The following is a 24,552-nucleotide window of genomic DNA, read 5'->3' on the forward strand; positions in this document are numbered from 1 at the left end:
ATATGCCTAAAAGTATGTGGACGCCCCTCCAGATATTTCTGCATAAAATGATATAAAAATGATAAAGCCTAAGATAAACAATATGCTCTTAACATCGTGCCAACAGTTTGACCCTGAGCCTGTTGTGGCTGCGATTCTCTTTTCTCTCAGTAGGTGTCACCAAATACTCAACCAACTCGGATTTGTGTCTCGGCTTTGCTATCGGCCGACCGGGCGTCTACACAGACACACGGTTCCTCATGACTGCTGTAGTTATGTAGTCGCCCTCTGCTGGCTGATCGATGGTGCTGCACAATGAGACGGGGGATAATGGGGATCGGTGCGTGACTCTTCATGCGCGATACGGATCTTCAACTGGTGCAGGTGAAAAGAAGCGGTCAGGAGTGGAGGTCGATCAGGTAATTGGATATGACTAAATTCTGATAAGATTGGTGGGAGGAGCACAAAAAAATAAATAGATCTGAAGTGTTGATTAGGAGCAGCGTGGTTCAGGCGGACAGAGGAGACGTCACAAAGACGGAGATCCGAGCCAGGAAGGTGGTCAAGGTCCCCTGCCTCCACAGCTTCATTTCCACGTGGAGCACGAAGTCGCGGGCCTGAGCCAGCTGCCGCTGTATGTAGATGGCGCCGGTGTAGGCGTTCAGCTTGCGCGGGCCGAAGTAGCCGTCCTCGTTTCCGCCGGCGATGCTGATGACGATGTCGTCTCCCGAGTACGCCGGCGACGGGCCCATGCGGAAGATCAGCGCCGGGACCATGACGTTGGTCTGGAAGGTCAGCTGGTAGTACGTGATCCTCACCGGCATGTTCTGGCAGGACAGGAAGTCGGCGCAGGAGATGCGATCGCACCGTCTGAAAGAGGAGGACCGGACGGGCAGTGAGTGAAGGACACAGTGAAGATGTAGATGAAAGTGAAGATAAAGGTGAAGGACACAGTGAATGTAGAGGACACAGTGAAGATGAAGGACACAGTGAAGATGTGGATGAAGGTGAAGATAAAGGTGAAGGACACAGTGAATGTAGAGGACACAGTGAAGATGAAGGACACAGTGAAGATGTGGATGAAGGTGAAGATAAAGGTGAAGGACACAGTGAATGTAGAGGACACAGTGAAGATGAAGGACACAGTGAAGATGTAGATGAAGGTGAAAGACACAGTAAAGGTGAAGGACACAGTGAAGGGAACAACACAGTGAAGTGAAGGACACAGTGAAGATGAAGGACACAGTGAAGATGAAGGACACAGTAAAGGTGAAGGACAGTGAAGGTGAAGGACACAGTGAAGATGAAGGTGAAGATGAAGGTGAAGGTAAAGGACACAGTGAAGGGAACAACACAGTGAAAGTGAAGGACACAGTGAAGATGAATGACACTGAAGATGAAGGTGAAGGACACAGTGAAGATGAAGGACACGGTGAAGGTGAAGGACACAGTGAAGATGAATGACACTGAAGATGAAGGTGAAGGTGAAAGACAGTAAAAGACACAATGAAGATGAAGGTGAAGATGAAGGACACAGTGAACATGAAGATAAAGATGAAGGACACAGTGAAGATGAAGATAAAGATGAAGGACACAGTGAAGATGAAGGACACAGTGAAGGTGAAGATGAAGATGACGGTGTGTTCCGTACGTGTCGGCCGCTCGGCGGTAGTTTGCTGGACAGCTGAAGGACAGACAGCGGAATCCTCCCTGAATGTTAAAACAGGTTTCATCTGCAGTGCAGTTATGAGCTCCGACACCACACTCGTCCACATCTGTAACATCAGCAACATGCAGAGGGTTAATCATGAACACACTGACCCACCGCTGTTAGTGTGTGTGTGTGTGTGTGTGTGTAGTGTGTGTGTGTGTGTGTAGTGTGTGTATTGTGGTGTGTGTGTGTGTAGTGTGTGTGTAGTGTGTGTGTGTGTGTGTGTGTGTAGTGTGTGTGTGTGTATTGTGTGTGGAGTGTGTAGTGTGTGTGTGTGTGTAGTGTGTGTGTGTGTGTGTGTAGTGTGTGTGTGTGTGTGTAGTGTGTGTATTGTGGTGTGTGTGTGTGTAGTGTGTGTGTAGTGTGTGTGTGTGTGTGTAGTGTGTGTGTGTGTATTGTGTGTGGAGTGTGTAGTGTGTGTGTGTGTGTAGTGTTCTCACCGAGGCAGGGGCCTCGTCCGTTAAGGGCCGTGGTGTAACCGTGTTCAGGACACACACATTTGTAGTGTGTAGTGTGTGTATTGTGTGTATTGTGTGTGGTGTGTGTATTGTGTGTGGTGTGTGTATTGTGTAGTGAGTGTGTGTATTGTGTGTATGTGTGTGTGTGTGTGTGTGTAGTGTTCTCACCGAGGCAGGAGCGTTGGTTAGGAGCCGTGGTGTAACCGTGCTCAGGACACACACAGTTGTAGCTCCCCGGTACGTTCACACACTTGTAGGAACAGAGATGACCGACACTCTGAGAGCACTCGTCCACATCTGCTCAGCAAAAACATACTATATGAGGTCTACCTTTACAAGTGAGTCCGTCCTCACTCATGAAGAATCAGTACAGTAGTTAAATATACTATATGAGGTCTACCTTTACAGGTGAGTCCGTCCTCGCTCATGATGAATCCCTGTTTGCAGTAACACTGGAAGGAACCGTAGACGTTGACGCACTCCTGACTGCAGGGACTGTTCAGGCACTCGTTCACATCTGCATTACAGTAAACATCAGTTTAATCCATCACTCATTAATTCACTCATTCATTCATTCACATCTGCATTACAGTAAACATAAGTTTAATCCATCATTCATTCATTCATTACAGCACACATCAGCACCGTCACTCCATCATTCATTCATTCACTCACTCATTCATTCATTCATTTACTCACTCATTTATTCACTCATTCATTCATTCACTCACGCATTTATTTACTCATTTACTCACTCATTCATTCACTCATTCACATCTGCATTACAGAGCACATCAGCACCATCAATCCATCATTCACTCATTCATTCATTCATTTACTCATTCACTCATGCATTCATTTATTCATTTATGTATTTATTTACTCATTCACTCACGCATTTATTTACTCATTCACTCACGCATTCATTTATTCATTTACTCACTCATTTATTCACTCATTCATTCATTCATGTATGTATTTACTCATTCACTTACTCATTCACTCACGCATTTATTTACTCATTCACTCACGCATTCATTTATTCATTTACTCACTCATTTATTCACTCATTCATTCATTTATGTATTTATTTACTCATTCACTCACGCATTTATTTACTCATTCACTCACGCATTCATTTATTCATTTACTCACTCATTTATTCACTCATTCATTCATTTATGTATGTATTTACTCATTCACTCACTTATTCATTTACTCATTCATTCATTTATGTATGTATTTACTCATTCACTCACGCATTCATTTATTCATTTACTCACTCATTTATTCACTCATTCATTCATTTATGTATGTATTTACTCATTCACTCACTCATTCATTTACTCATTCATTCATTCACATCTGCATTACAGAGCACATCAGCATCAATCATTCATTCATTCACTCACTCACTCACTCATTCATTAATTCATGTACTCATTTATTCATTAATTCACTCATTCATTCGTTCATTCATTAATTCCTTCACTCATTATTTATTTGAATTTATTCACTCATTCATTTATTTATTCACTAATTTATTTATTCACAACTTCATTACAGCACACATCAGCACCATCAATCCATTATGCATTCATTCATTCATTTACTCATTCATTCATTCATTCACATCTGCATTACAGTAAACATATTCATCAGCATCCATCAATTACTCATTCATTAAATCATTTGTCCTAGTAACAGTAACATTGTTAATAATAATTAATATTTATTGTGACATTACTGCAATATATCAATTATATAAAGGAACATTTTTAAGGTCCTCCAAATTTGCAGAAACAGTTTAGGGAAGGTCCTTTCCTGTTCCAGTATTTTCTGCTCCTTGTGTAAAAGCTCAGTTTAAAGAAACGAACAATTAATAGTTAAAATTTATTTCCTGTAGTGAATTCTGGCTCCATCTGCTGGTTAAACATAGAATTGCACAAAATTCTGCTTTATTCTGCACTAACTGTGCATTCTCTGGGCAACCTGCAAATCCACATACTGGCATGTTTTGAAACCCTGCTGTTATGAGGCTTGTTCCAGTTAGAGCTGTTAGATTTAACACACAGGTGGAAATAATATGAGTGTTATAAATCAGACGTGACGTCCAGATAAAAAAGCCGCCGTACCTTCACAGTTCTTGCCATCGCTGGATAAAGTGAAGCCCGGTCTGCAGGAGCACTGATACGAGCCCGGGGTGTTTTCACACGTCTGAGCACACAGTCTGCCCGCGTAGCGCCAGCATTCGTTCACATCTAGCGGGAGAGAGGCGTAGCAGACGTTTACCAGGCTAGTCTAAACAGTAATCGCAGGACTAACGCTGAGCCACAACACGATGAATCAACAGCCAGTGTTGTGCAGCTCATCGGAACCAAACAAGCCGAGATAAGAGGGAGCAAAGCCGCGAGCGCCTGTGTTTCTGCTGCCGATAAGAATGTAAACACAGCGCCATCCAGCCGGGGGATTAAACCCACCTCACGCCCGTTTAACACAGAGAAAATAAAAACACAGCGCCATCCAGCCGGGGGATTAAAGGGTGTGTCCCCTTGTGCCCCCCTGTGTCCCCCGTGTGTCCCCCTGTGTCCCCCCGTGGGCTCCTGTTCGGCTGTAGTAAGTAAAAGTATGTGCGTCTCTTACCCACACACGCCCTCCTGAACATGTCGTACTGGTATCCAGTCCTGCAGTCACACCGGTACGTGCCGGGCAGATTGTGGCACAGCTGGTCCTCTCTACACTGGTGAGCGCCCGTCTCACACTCGTCTGTATCTGTGAACGACAGACGGGACAGACCGTGGACCACGTTTCAGTCTATAAACACTCGGGCGGTTGGGGTTCGAGCCCTTACCTATACACCTGGTGCCGTCCGGACTGGCGTGGTAGCCTCGGCCACACAGGATGATCTTGCGCTGGCAGGTGTACGAGCCCACCGTGTTGAGGCAGTTGAACCCGGGGCTGCAGGGCTGACTGATAGTGCTGCACTCATCGATGTCTGAGCGAACACACACACACACACGCACACGCACACACACACACACACACACACACACACACAGAACAAAGAACATCAGCTCAGCACCAGGGTTGGATACACATTATATTAAAAAAAGTATTGGGACGCCCCTCCTTTCTAATTATCGAATTCATGTGCTTCAGCCACAACAGTTGTTAACAGTTTAGGGAAGGACCTTTCCTGTTCAAGCACGACTCTTGTGCACCAAGCAAAGCTCTATAAAAGCCCTGACCTCACCCCACTCAACAGAACAGCAACTGAAGCTTTCTTGACCAGTCTAACCAGCACTCAAACACTTCTATAAACCATTAAACCAGACTTCTTTATGGAATTTTTTCCGAAATTCTTTACAAAATTCTTTTAAAAATGCTTTACAAAACTGTTTACAAAATTCTTTACAGAATTATTTATGGAATTTTTTATGGAATTACTTACAAAAGTCTTTATGAAATTCTTTATGGAATTATTTACGAAATTCTTTACAAAATTCTTTACAAAATTCTTCACAAAATTCTTCACAAAATTCTTTATGAAATTTTTTACGGAATTTTTTATGGAATTCTTTACAAAATTATTAACAAAATTATTAACGAAATGCTTTCCTCTGAATCTCAGATGATTGGTCATAGCTATATGACAGCGACCTGCTGCGCCACCATGCGGCAACTTTTTAACTCCAAAAAAGACCAAAAATCTCATCATGATTCATAACATTTGCCGAGCGAATCAAACGTCCAGCATCGACGTGACAAAATCTACTCCGCTGGCTGGACGCGGTTGGAGCCACTTGTGCAGGCGACACCCCGGGGATCGGCTCTGAGCCTCCTGACACTTTTACAGCTCAGACTTTTAGCTTGATTTCATTTCTTCTGAGCAGATCTGAACCTCGCTGGTTGCCCCGACATGCCCCTGGTTCCTGTCCCTGCAGGCTAATTCCACCAGTTCTGCATCAAATAAAGAGCCAGATCTTTTCTTCTCGCCGTGTGACTCTCCTCACAACACGGTTTACTCGCTCGGGCCCCTGTAATTCTGTCAGGACGAGAAAGTGAGACGTCCCGCTCAGCCTTCGGTGAGAAACCCTGAAGATCCTTCAGCTCCATCAGATGATCCTCAGATTCACACAGTGGGCGCTGATTTATATTTTGCAGCATTTTGCAGCCACTTTTATCCAAAGCGACTTACAATCATGACTGAATACAAATCGAGCACTTGAGAGTCAAGGGCCTTGCTCAGGGGCCCAACAGTGGCAACTAGGCAGTGGTGGGGCTTGACCTGGCAACCTTTTGATTACCAGAACTGCTGAGCTACCTCTCCCGTATCATAAACAGATCGGTGGTCCTGGAGTGTGGCGTACACGCTTTATTTTGTTTTCATGTTTTTTACCAGAGCTAATCCGGCTGGTCAGGGTTGCAGTGGGTCCAGTGTCCCATCTCAGCGTACAGCGCTAGGTGCACCCTATGGTGCATTGTATTACAGGACCTCTACTCGGGACACCCTGCTTACATCAGCGTGATGAACACCAGGACGAAGCTGAGACGAAGCAATAAAGATCCAAGAGGGATGTGAGCCCATATCCATGCGGTTTATATTCTTCAGGCAGTGTGAACAGGTTCAGTCAGGTGTGTTACAACACGTACGGAAGTAAACGGAGCGCTAGATTCAGAAAGAGAAGCGATAAATCTGTGTAATTGCTCGCCCCAAGGCCCCGGTGCTTCTCCTCGCTTCACTATAGGAACGCTTAAAACTAATTTTAGGAACACAATCGGACCCGCGGGGGGCGCGGCCGTGCCTCAAATAAGATAAAAAGACGCGCTGTGTTTATTTTTTTCAGCCAAAAGATACAAAGGACGAAGCCTAGAGGCTCCCAGTCCACTGTCAGGCATTTCTGAAGCTTTATTTGCTCTGTAGAAGCGATTTGAAACCTTTGTTTGTCTGCAGAACGTCTTTTTAAGATCATTTAATCCTTCAGCTGAACACAATGTTCAGGTTTTCATTCTGCTGGTGTTCAGGCTTTAGTGTGATGTTCAGTACAACCGGAACTCCAATCAAACACAGTTTCCCACACAGACTGATCAGCCATAACATTAAAACCACCTCCTTGTTTATACACTCGCTGTCCATTTTATCGGCTCCACTAGTTCTACAATTACTGACTGTAGTCCATCTGTTTCTCTGCATGCTTTGTTAGCCCCCTTTCACCCTGTTCTTCAATGGTCAGGACCCCCACAGGACCCCCACAGAGCAGGTATTATTTAGGTGGTGGATCATTCTCAGCACTGCAATGACACTGACATGGTGGTGGTGTGTTAGTGTGTGTTGTGCTGGTATGAGTGGATCAGACACAGCAGTGCTGCTGGAGTTTTTAAACACCTCACTGTCACTGCTGGACTGAGAATAGTCCACCAACCAAAAATATCCAGCCAACAGCGCCCCGTGGGCAGCGTCCTGTGACCACTGATGAAGGTCTAGAAGATGAGCGACTCAAACAGCAGCAATAGATGAGCGATCGTCTCTGACTTTACATCTACAAGGTGGACCGACTAGGTAGGAGTGTCTAATAGAGTGGACAGTGAGTGGACACGGTATTTAAAAACTCCAGCAGCGCTCCACTCATACCAGCACAACACACACTAACACACCACCACCATGTCAGTGTCACTGCAGTGCTGAGAATCATCCACCACCTAAATAATACCTGCTCTGTGGTGGTCCTGTGGAGGTCCTGACCATTGTAGAACAGGGTGAAAGGGGGCTAATAAAGCATGTAGAGAAACAGATGGACTACAGTCCATCAGAGACTGCACTTGAAGTACCAATAAAATTAATTTGCGCCTTAATGGCACGGCAGGTGGGTATGATACCATAATCCGCGCCCCCTGCTGGTCCACATGGTAACCATTACAAGTATTTGAGTTCAATTGTAGGAATTACGTCTCTTACCGGCACACTGACCCCGCGTATCAGGGGTGAAACCGCCGGGGCATCTCACTCTGGCTCTGCAGCTGAAAGATCCGGCGCTGTTGACGCACTCGAAGCCCGTAGCGCAGTTGTGAGTTCCCAGCGTGCACTCATCCATATCTGAAAGTGTACGGAGAGTCAGGCACAAACTCCCATACACTTCATTTTAATACAGTGTGTTTTTGACACAACAAGCTCATGGTCGGGTGTCCAAATACTTTTGGCCATGTAGTGCATTTGTATAACACACTCACTGAGCATTTTATAAACTGCACCTATCATACAAATGAGCTTGGGTGTGTGATGTAGGTATAGTTACTAACTGCTGCCTATCTGTACCCCATTTTTAATCGAAAGGGGCCCCCAAAGGACCCCCACTGGCCAGATGTTATTTGTGGGGCGGATCATTACAGTTTAAGTTGAATGTTTTTATACACTTGCATTAAACGTGTATGATCATGTAGTACATGTATGATTCACGGCGGCCACTAGGTGGCAGTGTGACTCAGGACTAAACCTTCTCGAAGTTTCTGGAGTTCTCCAGCTCGACTGAACACATCAGAAACACCTGAGGAAACGTGGTTAGTTTTACAGGTAAATTAGTTTATAATTAATAGAAAACCCTCATAAATCCAGCAAAAAAAACACCCAGGTTCTATCACCTGCAGCCCAGCCACCAGTCTAATATTAATTCCTGTAAATGTACAATTTATATATTTTATACATTTTTAAATATACCTGTTTACTGTGTATAAGAGAAAGGATGGATGGATAAATAAGTGTGAATGGGTGGGTAAATAACAGGGTGGTGGACTAATGGATGGATGGATGAACGGGTGGATGTGGTTTAATTGATAGATGAATGGACAGACGGACAGATTAGATAGACAGAAAGATAGATGTTTGGATGGATGGATGGACAGATTGACTGACAGACAGACAGACAGATAGACAGACAGACAGACAGATGTTTGGATGGATGGACGGACAGACAGACAGACAGATAGATATATTGATGGACAGATAGATAGATGGATTATGGGTAGATAGATGGACGGACGGATGAATGGACTGACAGACAGACAGATAGCTAGATATACTGATGGACAGATAGATGGACGGACAGACAGACAGACAGACAGATGAGTGGATGGACAGATAGATAGATGGATGACGGGTAGATGGATGGAAGGACGGACAGATGGACAGACTGACAGACAGACAGACAGATAGACAGATAGCTAGATATACTGATGGACAGATAGATGGACGGACAGACAGATAGATAGATAGATAGATAGATAGATAGATAGATAGATAGATAGATAGATAGATAGATAGATAGATAGATGAGTGGATGGACAGATGGATAGATGGATTAGGGGTAGATGGATGGACAGATGGATGGATGGCCAGACTGACTGACAGACAGACAGACAGATAGATATATTGATGGACAGATGGATAGATGGGTAGATGTACAGCTGTGAGTCTAATAGCTGTGAGATGAAAAGGTCACTACGATGGACAGTGGTAGCTCAGTGCTCAAGGTAGGACTAGTAATCAGAAGGTTGCTGGTTCAAGCCCCACCGGTGGTTTGGATTAAACTAAAAGCCGTAAACAGAAACCACTTTCCTATCGGAGTAACAGAGGTGAGAATACCTTCACACAGATCGTTCCTCACACTGTATCCTGCAGGACAAACTATCTGCCTCCTGCATTCGAAACGCCCGACGGTGTTGGTACAGCTCTCACCAGCCTGGCACGTGTGTGTGGAGAGCAAACACTCATCGATGTCTGAGAAATGAGCGAGAGAGAGAGAGATCAGACAGGATCAGTGCAGTCTCTAATATAGTGATCAAATGAGCTTTTAATAATATGGACAGAAGAGGAAAGGTTGAAGCATTTAAACCCAACAACAGTGTACCTGCTGTCTACTGTGTGTGTGTGTACCTGTGCACGATCGCTCATCATCCCCTAAAGAGAACCCCGGATGGCAGGAGCAGTGAGGCCGACCCTCCACCGGGGTGCAGCGTTGAGCACAGGGCCCGTTTCCTGTACAGTACAGAAACACACTCGCGGTGAGAGGAAAAGTGGTGCATCCTGCTTCAGGGAGATAAAGAACTGATTTATAGAGCCGGGCGGAGTCCGAGGTGTTAGGTTAGGCAGGGTGAGAGGGATGAGTGACACAGGGAGGGACCAGAAGTGTGTGAGTTCAGATCCCAGAAGCTGCCAGGAGTTGATCAGATAGATAGACTCACTCATATGATGAAAAACAGCATCCTGTACAAAATCGAAGATTCTGGTCTGGTCAAGTTCCCAGTGGGTTTGGAGCCCATCCTAGGAATGCTGGGAGCCATAAAAAAGAGAATAATACATAATAGCACATTTAAGATATGCACGTTTACCCAGTGAAACAAGGTGGCTGCAGAATAGGGATCGTGTGAGGAGTCGCATCCCTCTGCATGGCCTAGTTTGGCCGGCGGATGGGGCACGGAGGTGCTGCCAATGATAATTGACTCCAGGTGGAAGGTTTCCTAATACGCATCACGGCTTCTTTCGTTCCTCTTCGCCAGTTTGTTGTTGGCACACTTGGACCTGGGTTGGTCTTTGGGAACTGGCCCCAGTCTTGCGGCGTTTCAGGGCCTCGCAAGGACGAGTGGACTGGCCCAGAAGAGCCTCGACCCCCTTGTTTACCAAGCGGAACCACCTGAAAAGTGCCAGTGGAGGGTAAGGAGGGTCCCTTCTAATTGATAAATGAGGTACAAGGGGTGACTAAATATACAGAGCAACATTTGTGCTGCAGTCAGTAATTGTATACCTACAAAGTTCATCTGTATGGATCTGTAACTTGTGCTACAGGTATCGACCACAATTCGCCCCTGGTCAAGGTTGTGGTGGGTCCGGTTTCCCTTAACCCCCTTAAACAAAAACAGCCTGTATGTAGACGCCCAACTGGAGATTCGAACCCTGGATCCCAGATGCTCCACCCAAGCGCCCATTATCAGTACATATCGCAGTGTAACCACGTCTACAATCATTTACCTTCACATGGGTCTGGAATGTGAGGTGGAGTGGTGGACATCACAGTGGGCTCTGGGTCAACAGTCGGTGTGAGGTCGTATTCCTTTAGTATGTTCTCCTCATCCGCCCTCACTGCACACACACACACACAGATAAAGAATCTAGCAACACTAATCCATCCTGGTACTTTATTTAGTATTTATTCAGTCCGTGGTCACCATCGTCTTACATTACTAACAGGAGACAGATCTGGACTGCAGGCAGGCCAGTCAAGCACACACACTCATGTCTACGAAGCCATGCTGTTGTAGCCCTTAGCCTCCGTGTTAATGGAACCTTTACACCAATGCAAGTCGCCCATGCGATAGGCACTGATACATCCACATTTTATAACAGTTGTAGCCTAGTGGTTAGGGTACTGGACTAGTAATCAAAAGGTCGCTGGTTCAAGCCCCACGTCTGCCAGGTTGCCAATGTTGGGCCCTTAATTAAGGTCCTTAACTCACCATTGCTTAGTACTAAGTACTACACCTAACTAATGTTAACACATGCTGACGCTAGGGACTCTTGTTGTGCACGAGTCATTTTTTGAGTCGAGTCCGAGTCATTTGAAATGAGTCCGAGTCGAGTCTGAAGTCGCTGTGTGTGCCCATGCTGTAACGTCTATCTAATAACAGCTACCAATAAAATATATCACTGCCCACCACAGGCCTCTCCAGAGCTCTTCATGCCCTGAACGTTGCGTAAGATCCTGGTTCTCCAGCATCACCGTGTCTTCTAAACCACAGATCACTATAATTTCCTGTCAGTCCTTCACGTCGTGTCCAGACGTGTCTGCTGCATGAAAGGAGACACCTCTGCTCCCACCTATAATACAGGTAATAATTACATCTGATGGGTATCTTACTGGAATTTTTTTGTTGGAGGGGGGTAACAGCTGCTGTCCTGACTGAACTCACTGGATTGTGAGATGCAGATTTGATAAATATCAGGTCAGACATGAAAACGTCAGATTCTTTTCTAGATTAGACGTGAAAAAAAGATGGAGGGTTGTACTACAGCAGTGCCCCAATCGGCAGTGCAGACACTGCAGCAGACAGAATCGGTTTCTAGTCTGCTGGGTGGGAAACAAACAAAAAAAGTGGGCGGAGTCTTCGACACTGTGTAAGGACCGTGATTAGTAGCCCGAGGTGCCTATACAGGTGCGTGACTCTCCATGTGAGAGACCGACCTCGTCGTGGACCGCCTACGCGTCTGAGGGAGGGTGTGTCGGGTGAATTTACCCTTCTTGTACACCAACAGGGTCTCCAGGAGCGGAAGACGTTCTTGGCTATGACTAAATTGGGAGAAAAAGGGAGAAAGATAAAAAATAGCACCAGAGCATGATACAACCTCCACCATACTTTACAGCTGCGCACAGTGCACTTAAACAAGTAGTGCTTCCAGTTTCCAGATTATTTAGGACGTCGCTACAGTGGATCACTCCTATTTCTACCCGGGCTTGGGACATGCACCGAGAGCGCACCTAACAACGTCTAGGCTGTTTCGGTCACCCCTCCCCTCTCGGACATTAGCCAGACGCCCGACCGGCTGATAGCACCAATAGCACCAGCTGAGACACATTGTTAGAGCTGATAGCAAAAATAATTCCTGATCATGGTTTCTGTTTGTTTATTTCATCTCTAAAGTTCATCTGAGGTGCGTCTGCCCGGGTCTCTGCGCCCGCCTGGTGCTTACAAGGCCAGTTATCGGTACAGGAAAGAGTGCCAACCACAACCTGTATGGTTAAACGCCATGCGAGTGAAAATAAACCCTCAGCTACACACGACTCGTACCAGGCACGGGTGGCACGGCGGTACTCACCTGGCAGGCAGTTGATGCCGTCCTGATGCAGCGCGTAACCGGAGAAGCATCCGCACTCGTAGGAGCCGGGCGTGTTGATGCATCGATGGTGGCACAGCAGCCCCTCGTACACCCGGCACTCGTCCATGTCCTCCAGACCCTCCGTCTCCTCCAGCGTGTTCTCAGAGTCCTCGTCCTCGCTCAGAGAGAAGGACTGGCGGTCCGGACCTTCTGAAACTGGACACGACGATAACGGCCTTTATATAAAGTGTCGTCGCGGTTCTAACAGCCTCCGCTCGTCTGAGAAGGCTTCCACACTCTTCGTAAGGTCAGCTCAGGCACTTCTCAGGCCTGGCTCACAGCAGACATTCCAATTCAGCCCAATTGTGGTTAAATCAGGGCCTTGTGCAGGCCACATGCGCTGGGAAGTTGGCATGCCCCAATGCCAAACCGCTGGCATCGCTGGACGCCCCCCCCCCTTGCTGTAGCATTAGGATTTCCATTCACTGGAACTAAACTAAAGTATTAAAAAAAGGACCAGACGGCGCCCAGGTGGGGCGAGTTCGAATCTCAGCTCTGCTACCGGTTGGCTGGGCGCCCCCTAGCGGGCACAATCGGCAGTGATTGACGTCTAGTCTGCTGGGTGGGAAAAGACTGGACTAAAAAGTGGGCGGGGTCTTTGACGCTGAGTAAGGACCTTGGTTAGTAGCTTGACGCGTCTGTACAGAGGTGAGATGAGAGCGTGACTCTCCATGTGCGAGACCGGCCTCGCGCCAATCCACAGAAGTACGGGTGAATAAGAAGGGGTCGGTTTCAGGAGTGGAGGAGTAACTGGCTATGACTAAACTGGGAGAAAAGGGAATATAAATAAAGTAGAAAGTAGTACCAGACTATTTGGTGGACCTCCTCCACCATACTTTACAGCTGGCACTATGCACTTAAACAACTTCATTTCTCAGACGAGCATATAGTGGAGCATGATTCACGTTTCTGCTGCTCCAGGATCCTACGGTGGTGTGCTTTACGCTGCTGTACGACCTGCCTGATTAAAGATGAGGCTGTCGGTCATGGATGTAGGAATTCTTTACCTTTCCTCGGTGGGCCGGTGGCTCTGGGTCGTCCACTCTCTTCGACCGTGCTGCCATTCGATCCATCTGTCCCCTCGCAGCAGGAGAGAAGGGCGTCGCCGCAGGTCTCGCCCAAACCTCGGGGGGCTTCGCAGTGACCCCGCTCCAAGCGCAAACGCAGACCCAGAGCACAGCAACTGCAGCACTCCTGTACGGAGACACACCACCAAAAAAAAAAACTAATAAATAAACCAATGGCTTTTAGTGCCAGGTTACAAGAGGCACTTAAGCTTGGAAACGGTGACTAAGAGTGGAAGGGCGGGTCTGTGGAAAACGCTCGGCACTGCCTGACCAGGCTTTTCCGTGTCCGGTTTCACTCCGCAGCCAAGACTGTCCCTCCCAGCCTAATGAATAAGGACGTTAATCCATTAAAGTAAAACTGGGCGGCTGTAGCGATCTAGACCGCATCACCGCGGTAAGGCTGCGTACTGAAACCACTGACCTCACTTCTGGACCGAAGCTCTGAGTGACGTGACTTCTCAATCACTGGATGATTTAAAACCTGGCGCAGGATGTTAGCGCGACACGTTCTGCCGACACGAGATGGTTTTAATCAGGCGCGTTACGTATCGCCTCTTCTGCTCGGATCTGAACCTGAGCCACCATCTGAATCACAGTACCGAAAAAAGCAGCCGGTTCACCAGAGTTTGGTTCATTCTGCTTTGTTTGAGGGTTTAGCTGGTTCTACTTGGTCTGTGTTAATGGTTTGACTTAGCGGATGCTATTGAATACGATTCGAGCAATTGAGGGCCTACTAGTCCAGCACCTTAACCTGAGCTACCACTGTCCAGTCAGCATTATTATCTAAATCAATGACTGTCCAGCCCAGACATCAAGTTGGCTTGGAGGTCAACCGGTATAGCTAGTTTGACCGAGGTGACCAAGGATCTGGGATCAGAAGGACATGGCATCTAGCATCCAAGATCAAAAAGACATGGCATCCAGGATCAAAAGGACATGGCATCCAGGATCTGGGATCAAAAGGACATGGGATTCAGGATCCAAGATCAAAAGGACATGGCATCCAGGATAAAAAGGGGTCACGTTACCCACCCTGTAAGAGTCGGAGCAGTCAGAGTGGTCAGTTCGGCAGTCCTGCCCCCGTCTGGCAGAGTTCAGTCCGGCCAAACACCTTCGGTCCCTCCACGAGCTCAAACAGCACTGCAGCTGAACAGACCTGGAACACACGGGACAGAGGGACCAGAAACATGTTTAAAACATTAGTTTAAAACCAGTCGTGTCCTAATGTCCGGTTCCTTCTGTCGTGTCTGGACGTCCGGTTCCTTCAGGCGTCAGTCGAGTCTGTACGTCCAGCTCCGTCAGTCGAGTCTGTACGTCCAGTTCCTTCAGTCTTCAGTCACTTCTGGATGTCCAGTTCCTTCAGTCGTGAGTCGTGTTTTGATGTCCGGCTCCTTCAGTCGTGTCTGGACATCAGGTTCCTTCAGTCATGTCTGTATGTCCAGTGCCTTCAGTCGTCAGTCGAGTCTGTATGTCCGGCTCCTTCAGTCGAGTCTGTATGTCCGGTTCCTTCAGTCGAGTCTGTACGTCCAGTTCCTTCAGTCATGTCTGGACGTCCAGTTCCTTCAGTCGTGTCTGGACATCAGGTTCCTTCAGTCATGTCTGTATGTCCAGTGCCTTCAGTCGTCAGTCGAGTCTGTATGTCCGGCTCCTTCAGTTGTGTTTGTATGTTTGGTTCCTTCTGTCTTCAGTTGTTTCTGTATGTCCGGTTCCTTCAGTCATGTCTGGACGTCCAGTTTTTTCAGTCATGTATGTGTGTCCAGTTCCTTACTGGTGATAAAGAAAAATAAGAGTTACCAGCATATAGATCCCAGCTCTGTCCTGGTGGGGATCATACTGCTGCAGTGAGCGTGATCAGAGGCCCAGTTCTCACCAGCTACACAACATTCGTCCATCTCCTCCCTAGAAAGAACTTCACAAGTACGCAGAGTCAAATCTTAAATGTGTACGGAACAAATGACATGTTTACAAACACCCTAAAAATACCCTAGGATATTCTAAAAAAAAGCATTTTAAAAGCTCATAATTTCACAAATCCAAGAGAATAAATCCTTCATACCGGCTTATTCAATTTGTGTCGGAATGTGAAGGGTTAAATTAGCCAATCAGATCGTTTCTCTAAATAGGTTGGCTCTGTTATTGCTAGTTTTACTCAAGTGCCCTGGTCTCCACTCCATCCAACACCTTAGAGATGAACTGGAAAGTCAACCAGCACAACGGGTTGGTTTAATAAGCTCTTTCTGAAGTGGAAGAGGTTCAAACCCCGTGTTTCTGGAGCTGCTGTTCCGGATTTGGCCACACAGACGATGTTTTAGGAAACTTAATCATCTCTGTTGTTGTATTTTGGGATCAAACCGGCTCGTCTCTCATCAGCCTTTAATTCCTGCAGTATAATAAACGGAGGGATTTTAATGAACCTGGTCTGTTCCTGGCAACACGGAACAGCGAGAGGTCAAGGTTATTAATTCTGCTAGTGCTGCTAGCATATCAACCTCTGCGGCGACCGGCATCCTCAGTTAAGGGTCATGTTTGGAGTTATTAAGGAAGCAGAAGATTTAGCCTTTACGTGGTACATTTATGCTAATCTGGTGCTCAGGTGGATCAGCTTTAAACATCCTAGCATCTCAAACTCCCAAGTTCGAATCTCAGTTGTGCTAACGACCAGCCAGGCGGGCTGTAGTGGGTCCTCATAACTGCTGCAGTTACGACCTCTGCTGGCTGATACACGGTGCTGCACAATGAGATGGGGAATCAGACCCACCGCGACCCTGACCAGGATAAAGCGGTGGTAAAACAGACAATAAATGAATATATACACTGATCAGCCATAACATTAAAACCACCTCCTTGTTTCTACACTCACTGTCCATTTTATCAGCTCCACTTACCATATAGAAGCACTTTGTAGTTCTACAATTACTGACTGTAGTCCATCTGTTTCTCTACATGCTTTGTTACCCCCCTTTCATGCTGTTCTTCAATGGTCAGGACCCCCACAGGACCCCCACAGAGCAGGTATCATTTAGGTGGGGGATCATTCTCAGCACTGCAGTGACACTGACATGGTGGTGGTGTGTTAGTGTGTGTTGTGCTGGTATGAGTGGATCAGACACAGCGGCGCTGCTGGAGTTTTTAAATACCGTGTCCACTCACTGTCCACTCTATTAGACACTCCTACCTAGTCGGTCCACCTTGTAGATGTAAAGTCAGAGACGATCGCTCATCTATTGCTGCTGTTTGAGTCGCTCATCTTCTAGACCTTCATCAGTGGTAACAGGACGCTGCTCATGGGGCGCTGTTGGCTGGATGTTTTTGGTTGGTGGACTATTCTCAGTCTAGCAGTGACAGTGAGGTGTTTAAACACTCCAGCAGCGCTGCTGTGTCTGATCCACTCATACCAGCACAACACACACTAACACACCACCACCATGTCAGTGTCACTGCAGTGCTGAGAATGATCCACCACCTAAATAATACCTGCTCTGTGGGGGTCCTGTGGGGGTCCTGACCATTGAAGTATGTAGAGAAACAGATGGACTACAGTCAGTTATTGTAGAACTACAAAGTGCTTCTATATGGTAAGTGGAGCTGATCAAATGGACAGTGAGTGTAGAAACAAGGAGGTGGTTTTAATGTTATGGCTGATGGGTGTATATATTTTTGTATTTATTGTCCCGGACGTGTTAATAACCCACTATAACCCAGTTTAACCCAGTTTAACACAGTTTGGTGCTTGTATTTGGTGGCTCGTGGGTACACAGTCAGAAATAACTGATAAAATTCAGGTTCTCTTAAATAATACAGTAAAAAGCGTGTATGAACGTGGTTTCCTGTAGATCGTGACACCCTGTTATTGTCACGTCAGCTGTGTGTGTAACAACAGTGTGTGTGTTTCCTCAGGTTTCATCACTTTAACGCCGGCTGCTTCTCGTCTGCAGGTCTTTTCACGCCAGCGCAGAATATTTTCCGCCGTAATAACTCACTCGGCCGTGGAACGAGAGGCCTGAGAGGCCTGACGGGCGAGCGAGTGGCCCGTGTGCTGGATCAGCCGGGCTTTGAAGCACCACGCGGTCCCGAGTCATTATAAGGTTACGACCCCTGAACGTCGCCCTGAGGGACGATGCTGCCGCTCCGGATTAACTGAACATCATCAAGGTTTCTGAGAGCCGGAAATGACTAAGCGAGAGTAAGCGAGAGAGACGGAGAAGCTCCACTCAGTACTGATCTTGAAGGAAAACTGCCACGCCCATTTTTACCGTAATAAATCTTAATTGCTTGGCTGGTCGGCTTCCTAAAGCCTGAAGGAACATCGTTCGGAGATGCTCCTGATTCTAATTATCAACAAAGGATCCGAATTTCATCTTAGCCTAGTGATTAAGGTACTGGACTAGTAATCGAAAGGTCGCTGGTTCAAGCCCCGCCACAGCCAGGTTGCCACTGTTGGGCCCTTGAGCAAGGCCCTTAACCCTCGACTGCTCAGACTGTATACTGTCACAGTACTGTAAGTTGCTTTGGATTCATTTATTCATTCATTCACTGTCTGTTTTATCCTGGTCAGGGTCAAAGAGGGTCAGGCTCATTTGGTGAAGGGCAGGAAACACCCAGGACAGGTCACCAGGCCATCATAGCACACACACACACACACACACACACACACACACACACACACTTCTCTTTCAGGTACCTACAACAGCAAGGGCAGTTGTAGCCTAGTGATTAAGGTACTGGACTAGTAATCAAAAGGTTGCTGGTTCAAGCCCCACCACAGCCAGGTTGCCACTGTTGGGCCCTTGAGCAAGGCCCTTAACCCTCGACTGCTCAGACTGTATACTGTCACAGTGCCGAAAATGTAAAATGTAAATGTAAAAATTGCAAACTCCACACAGAAGGGACCCTGGCTAACTGAACTGGGATTAGAACCAAGACCCTTTGTGCCGTGAGGCGATAGCGCTACCCACTGAACAGTGATTCCTAGCAGCAGACTAATTGGCTATGACTAAATTGGAGAGAAAAAGGGGAAACATCAGTAGGTCAGTGGGTTAAATAGTTTCTCTAAACGTCTGGGCGTGAGTCGCCCTGCTACGGATTATTAATGGACCCTCCGAAATGACTTCCCGCCCTACACCCATTGATTCTGGGTGGCACCAGCGCAGCTGTGACCCTTGCCAGGGGTTAATGGGTACAGTATGTCAGAATAAGTGAATAAATATAGATGGCAGTCTCTGGACGACTCCCGTTCCCTTAAAAATGATGAATATTTTTGGAAATACCCCCCCGGTGACGTCATCTCCTCCTGCTCGACCTGCTGAGTGGTGCTGACTGAATTATATCTGCGCATGTGGTCTCGAGCGGGCCCGAAATCCACCCACGCTGCCCCGAACGGAGGTGGGGGTGGATGTTAGGTCGTAGCCCATGATGTGTCAACAGCAAATTTTTAGGAGGGTGAGGTAGAAGGTGGGCGGTTAAGAGCGTCATGGCCAGGAGTGAAGTCATTTCTGTATTAATAGCTGAATATACAGATCAGTGGAATGGTGATCAGAAGGTTGTCGGTTCAAGACCATCTATGTCACAGCTGGGCCCCTGAGCAAGGCCCTCAACCCTCAAATTCTTGTTGCTTCGTCATGGCTAAATGATGTTAATGTAAATATATAATAATTAAAGTCTCTGTGGCACCAGCGCATTCACAGAAATATACAGTTCCAGTAGCTCCCCCTTGTGGACAAACTCCCTCCTGCTGACTGTGAGGATGAACGTATTATTCTGGAATTATTGCACTTTCTCACTATGTACAAGTATGGTCAAAAGTATGTGGACGCCTGACTGAAGGTCCACCTCAACCTTGCAGCTATAACAGCCTCAACTTTTTGCTTTTCTACATGATTTCGCAGTGTGTCTGTGGTCAGAAGAGCACTTGTCAGGGCGTATCTAACCACTTGTTTTTGGACATCCCTTTGTGCACAGGAACAGGAGGGCCTTCCCTAATATAATTACCCCCCCCCCCATTAATTGAGTACTAATGGTGTACTCACCGCTCTGGTGGTCTAGCTTTAAATGGAGATCGTTGTTCTCCTCTTGGTACCTGCCCAGTGTCTGAGGCTGTCGGTGATGCTCCCTCACGTTCACCGGCGCTGACGTTGTGGGGCTGAACTGCAGTTTAGGATCGGTGTTGCGCCCCGGGACCGTACGGTCAAGCTTCCCGGCGTCCGTCCGGTAGCCCTGTCCGTGTAGGCGATGCCCACGGTCGCTCGGTTCCGTGGCTTGTCCAGTTTGAGCGAGTCGTGCGCTCTGTTCGGCACTTTCAGAAGCTGCCTGGTCTTCTGGAGGTGTTGATGAGGTAGTGACGGCTGCAGGAGTTTGGTTTGTGGTTCCTTCTGGTCCGGGTTCATACGTGCCCACCGTCTGTCGAAGCTCTTTTCGGGCGTCTGTTGGGAACCGTGATCGAACCGAAGATTCGGTAGATAAAGAAGAATCTTCCGGGCGTGACGAGGTGGTTTCTGGTGAGTAATCGTAGTCGTCGTTCTCGTCAGACTCTGTGCCCTCGGTGTAAAGCGGGAGTATGTTGGTTGGGTATTTGTGACCCCTGGTGGGGGGGCTGAAGGCGCCTCTTTGTGCAGGGACAAAACGTTCGTTCTTTGCGGCGTTTGTGGGCGGGACGGGCTTCCTGTTCGCTCGTGAGGAACAGTCAGGAACCTGCGAGCACATCAGGACTCCGCCGTCATCAGGACAGTGGCAGACCAGGCACGGATCCACGTGGAACGAGTGACCCGAGTCGTATCTCTGGCTCCCATGGACGCACCCGACCCGCAGGCAGTGAGGACAGGCGTCGGGATGTTTCTCCAAATCGATGCAGTTAGGAGGAACCTCGGGACAAGGGATGAAGCGGCAACTGATCCTGCCTCCGCCGGCAGGGCAGGTGCACTCGGTGCTCCCGAAATCCACCAAATACGACTCCCCCGCGGGCACCTTCCCGTTTCTGAACCCGGCGCTGATGCAGTCGTAGTACTGATAGCCCTCGCACCGGCAGCCCAGCTTCAGACAGGTGGCACAGCACGCCCCTCGCTCCAACACCTCCTCGATGCAGTTGTCCAGCAGGGGGCAGTCCGCGCCGGTGCAGTCCTTCACACCGAAGCACGCGCGGAAACAAAGTGCGAGGGCGCAGACCACGAGCGCCCGTCTCAACCGAACCTGCTCGGTCATTATTGCGCCGAATCCTTTGAAGTCCAGGAGCGGTTTAACTACACAGCTGACCGCCGGCGGCCTGCAAAACAGAACAGGATGTAGGAGTGTTACTACCGACTGGACGCTTCCTGTCCTGCTGCTTCGTCCAGCCTGCTTGACCATTAGTGACCCTGAGCTGAGTTTTACTGTGGTTGTGTCGGGGTTGTTGTGGGAAACGTGAAACATGTGTTTCCAGTGCGTCACCTGTACTGGGTTTACATTCACCAGTAAATCATTTAAATTAATTTAGTTTGATCTCAAATAAACACACAGCAGCTTCACCGATTGATTTTGTGGTGCTGAAAGTTCAGGAATGTCGTTTAACTTTGGGGCGTAATTGTGTAGGATTTGTTTAAGCTGGAGACTTCTCTGTGCCCGTATAAACAGAGCTCTTTAGGGGCAGCTATTACAAAGAACCTGGAACAGTAGTCTCTCTGCCCATGCCCATAACCACTGACTATGATATAGACGTACAGTACCTTACAAGTACACGTTTGATCTATCAATACTTGGGTACGCTAAACAAGTTGTAGGGACCGAGGGAGAACCTGCAAAACGGCAGTAAGAGACTAGGAAAGCACCTAAGTGGCATCCAATGGCTAATCGTCCAAAATCTGATCTGAGTGTTGTCCACCCTGATGGTCTTCAGGAATATTTTATTTATCCCTGTGGATTTAAGCACTGTCATCCTGGAGGAGACCACCACTGATACCACAGGGTTGAGTAGCACCCTGACGCTGTTGACTGAAGTTGTATAAGCTATATGACTGAAGTGTACATACTGCATATTTCCACATTATGTAACTGCTACTGTTCAGACATGTCAAGGATTTCTGGCTTCCCTGTTTTATTAATCGGGCGCTATATAAGAGCTTCTGTATTATTGCAGATGGTTTAAAACTGAGATGTCAGTGAGACCCCACGCTGGCAGGGGAAAAGAAGTGATCTACACACGTCAGCACTCCTCGATTGAGGGCTGGGGTGGCGGCAATGGCATCGACGAGAAAGTAAAGGGCCAGGGTACTTTCTGCGTGGAGTTTGCATGTTCTCCCTGTGTCCGTGTGGGTTTCCCCCGGGTGCTCCGGTTTCCTCCCACAAGTTCAAAAACATCCAGTCAGGTCAATTGGTGTGTGTTTGCCCTGTGATGGACTGGTGAACTGACCTGGTTTCCTGCCGTTCACCCAATGAATCAGACCCACCACGACCCTGACCAGGTGACCAGGCACAGGACGGGAACACTCTGGACAGAGCATGAATTTATTAACACACACTAGTGTCAAGCAAAGTGGACGATCCACATCATGCATATTTACAGGGGGGCACCAGCGTACCTGGAGGAAAATCCACCCAGACACCTGGTACAGACACTGACTGGCACCCTTTTGCCCAGCTGTGCCAAACATTTTCTGGACTATTTTGGCACAAATAAGTATGTACAATTCTGAAAGGTCATTGTTCCTATTAACTGTCTTAAACTTATTCTTCACTCTAACACACCATTACATGAGCATCACCCTGTAAATACTGCAACTCTGCATGATTCCCTTTGTGTAACAGTGTTTAACTACAATCAAAGCCGACGATCTGGTGTGTAAAACAACCGAACATGAGAACACGTCTGATTAAAGTACTGGAACTTACTTCTGACTAAATGATGAAGCACCGAGTGTTTAGCAGATGTGCAAAACGTTTTTGGAGCGCTGAAGTGAAATCCTGATGATGCTTTCCAACATTTTTTATTGGCGTATTCTGCATGTGTTATAAAGCAGCATGAGTTCTGGGGAGCTGGGTGCAATCTTAAATTTCCTTCAAGATCAATAAAGTATCTGCCTATCTGTCTGTCTGTCTGTCTATCTATCTATCTGTCTGTCTATCATCTATCTATCTATCTATCTATCTATCTATCTATCATCTATCTATCTATCTATCTATCTATCTATCTATCTATCTATCTATCTATCTATCTATCTATCTGTCTGTCTATCATCTATCTATCTATCTATCTATCTATCTGTCTGTCTGTCTGTCTGTCTGTCTGTCTGTCTATCTCTCTCTCTCTCTCTCTCTCTCTCTATCTGTCTGTCTGTCTATCATCTGTCTATCTTTCTGTCTGTCTGTCTGTCTATCATCTATCTATCTATCTGTCTGTCTGTCTGTCTGTCTATCTATCTATCTATCCGTCTGTCTATCTATCTATCTATCTATCTATCTATCTATCTATCTATCTATCTATCTGTATGTCTGTCTATCCATCTCTCTATCTGTCTGTCTGTCTACCTATCTATATATCTCGCCCTGTTGAAGGCATTTTCCTGCCTTGTCATTATTGTTTCTGGTGAGCAGTGGACCCTCCGCGACCCTGAGCAGGATGTAGTACCTTTAGGAGAACAGTGCATTACATCTAACCTTCAGAAATCAGTAGTTTCCTGTCCAAAAACTGACAGCGCGGTGATCATAATCATTACATCTGTATAATCAAACTAAAAACTAACTGAAACAAGCACACACACATACACACACTCACACACACACACACACACACACACACACTCACACACACATTCTCATTCCTGCTCAATAACATCGGACTGCATTTAGGTAGAAATATGATATTTCATGTGCCGCTGAGTTTCTGAATCTGTTCATACTGTACAAACACACCAGACTGATGAACTTACCTGAGGTATCTGGAGGTCGGTGCTCTCTGTTACCTCTCTCTCTCTCTCTCTCTCTCTCTGTCCCCTCCGGTAAGTGAGGGCTGAACTGGGACTCAGGACCGAGCACTGGGGTTAAAAGTTTTGGATTAAAGGAGGAGCGATGCGCTCCATTCACTCTCTCCTGATGATCCTCATAACGAGTCACTTCACTGTGTCGGTTCTTAAGAACTGATTCAGTTCAGAAACATGATTCCGCTTTGATCTTTTATTCTCCCGAATCTCCGGTAAAAAATAAAATATCCAACTTTATTATTATTATTATTATTATTATTATTGCATTATTATTATTAATAATAATAATATTAGTAGTAGTAGTAGTAATATTATAAAAATAGTAATACTAAAACAGGCAATCATATTTTCTGTAGATAAGTAATAGAATATTTTAATAATAACGATAATAATAATAATAATAATTACTAATATTATTATTATTACTACTACTACTACTACTATTATTATATTACAAATAATAATAAAACAG

The 24,552-nt window shown here is 46.7% G+C and overlaps 1 protein-coding gene across 1 annotated transcript; it reads right to left on the minus strand.

Moving 5' to 3' along the window:
• Window positions 1–488: 488 nt before the first annotated feature.
• On the minus strand, window positions 489–21,330 carry LOC134333835 (fibulin-2-like). The gene is made up of 16 exons (XM_063016001.1): window positions 20,163–21,330; window positions 15,931–16,045; window positions 15,169–15,292; window positions 14,077–14,263; window positions 13,010–13,225; window positions 11,168–11,278; window positions 10,076–10,177; window positions 9,785–9,919; window positions 8,105–8,242; window positions 5,000–5,143; window positions 4,792–4,920; window positions 4,284–4,409; window positions 2,549–2,665; window positions 2,317–2,445; window positions 1,631–1,754; window positions 489–849 (listed from the first exon to the last, which is right to left on the minus strand). Exons 1-16 carry the CDS (start codon window positions 21,328–21,330, stop codon window positions 489–491), a joined length of 3,426 nt encoding a protein of 1,141 aa, XP_062872071.1.
• Window positions 21,331–24,552: the final 3,222 nt, after the last annotated feature.

This window comes from Trichomycterus rosablanca, chromosome 19, assembly GCF_030014385.1.
Source record: "Trichomycterus rosablanca isolate fTriRos1 chromosome 19, fTriRos1.hap1, whole genome shotgun sequence".
NCBI classification, from domain to species: Eukaryota; Metazoa; Chordata; class Actinopteri; order Siluriformes; family Trichomycteridae; genus Trichomycterus; species Trichomycterus rosablanca.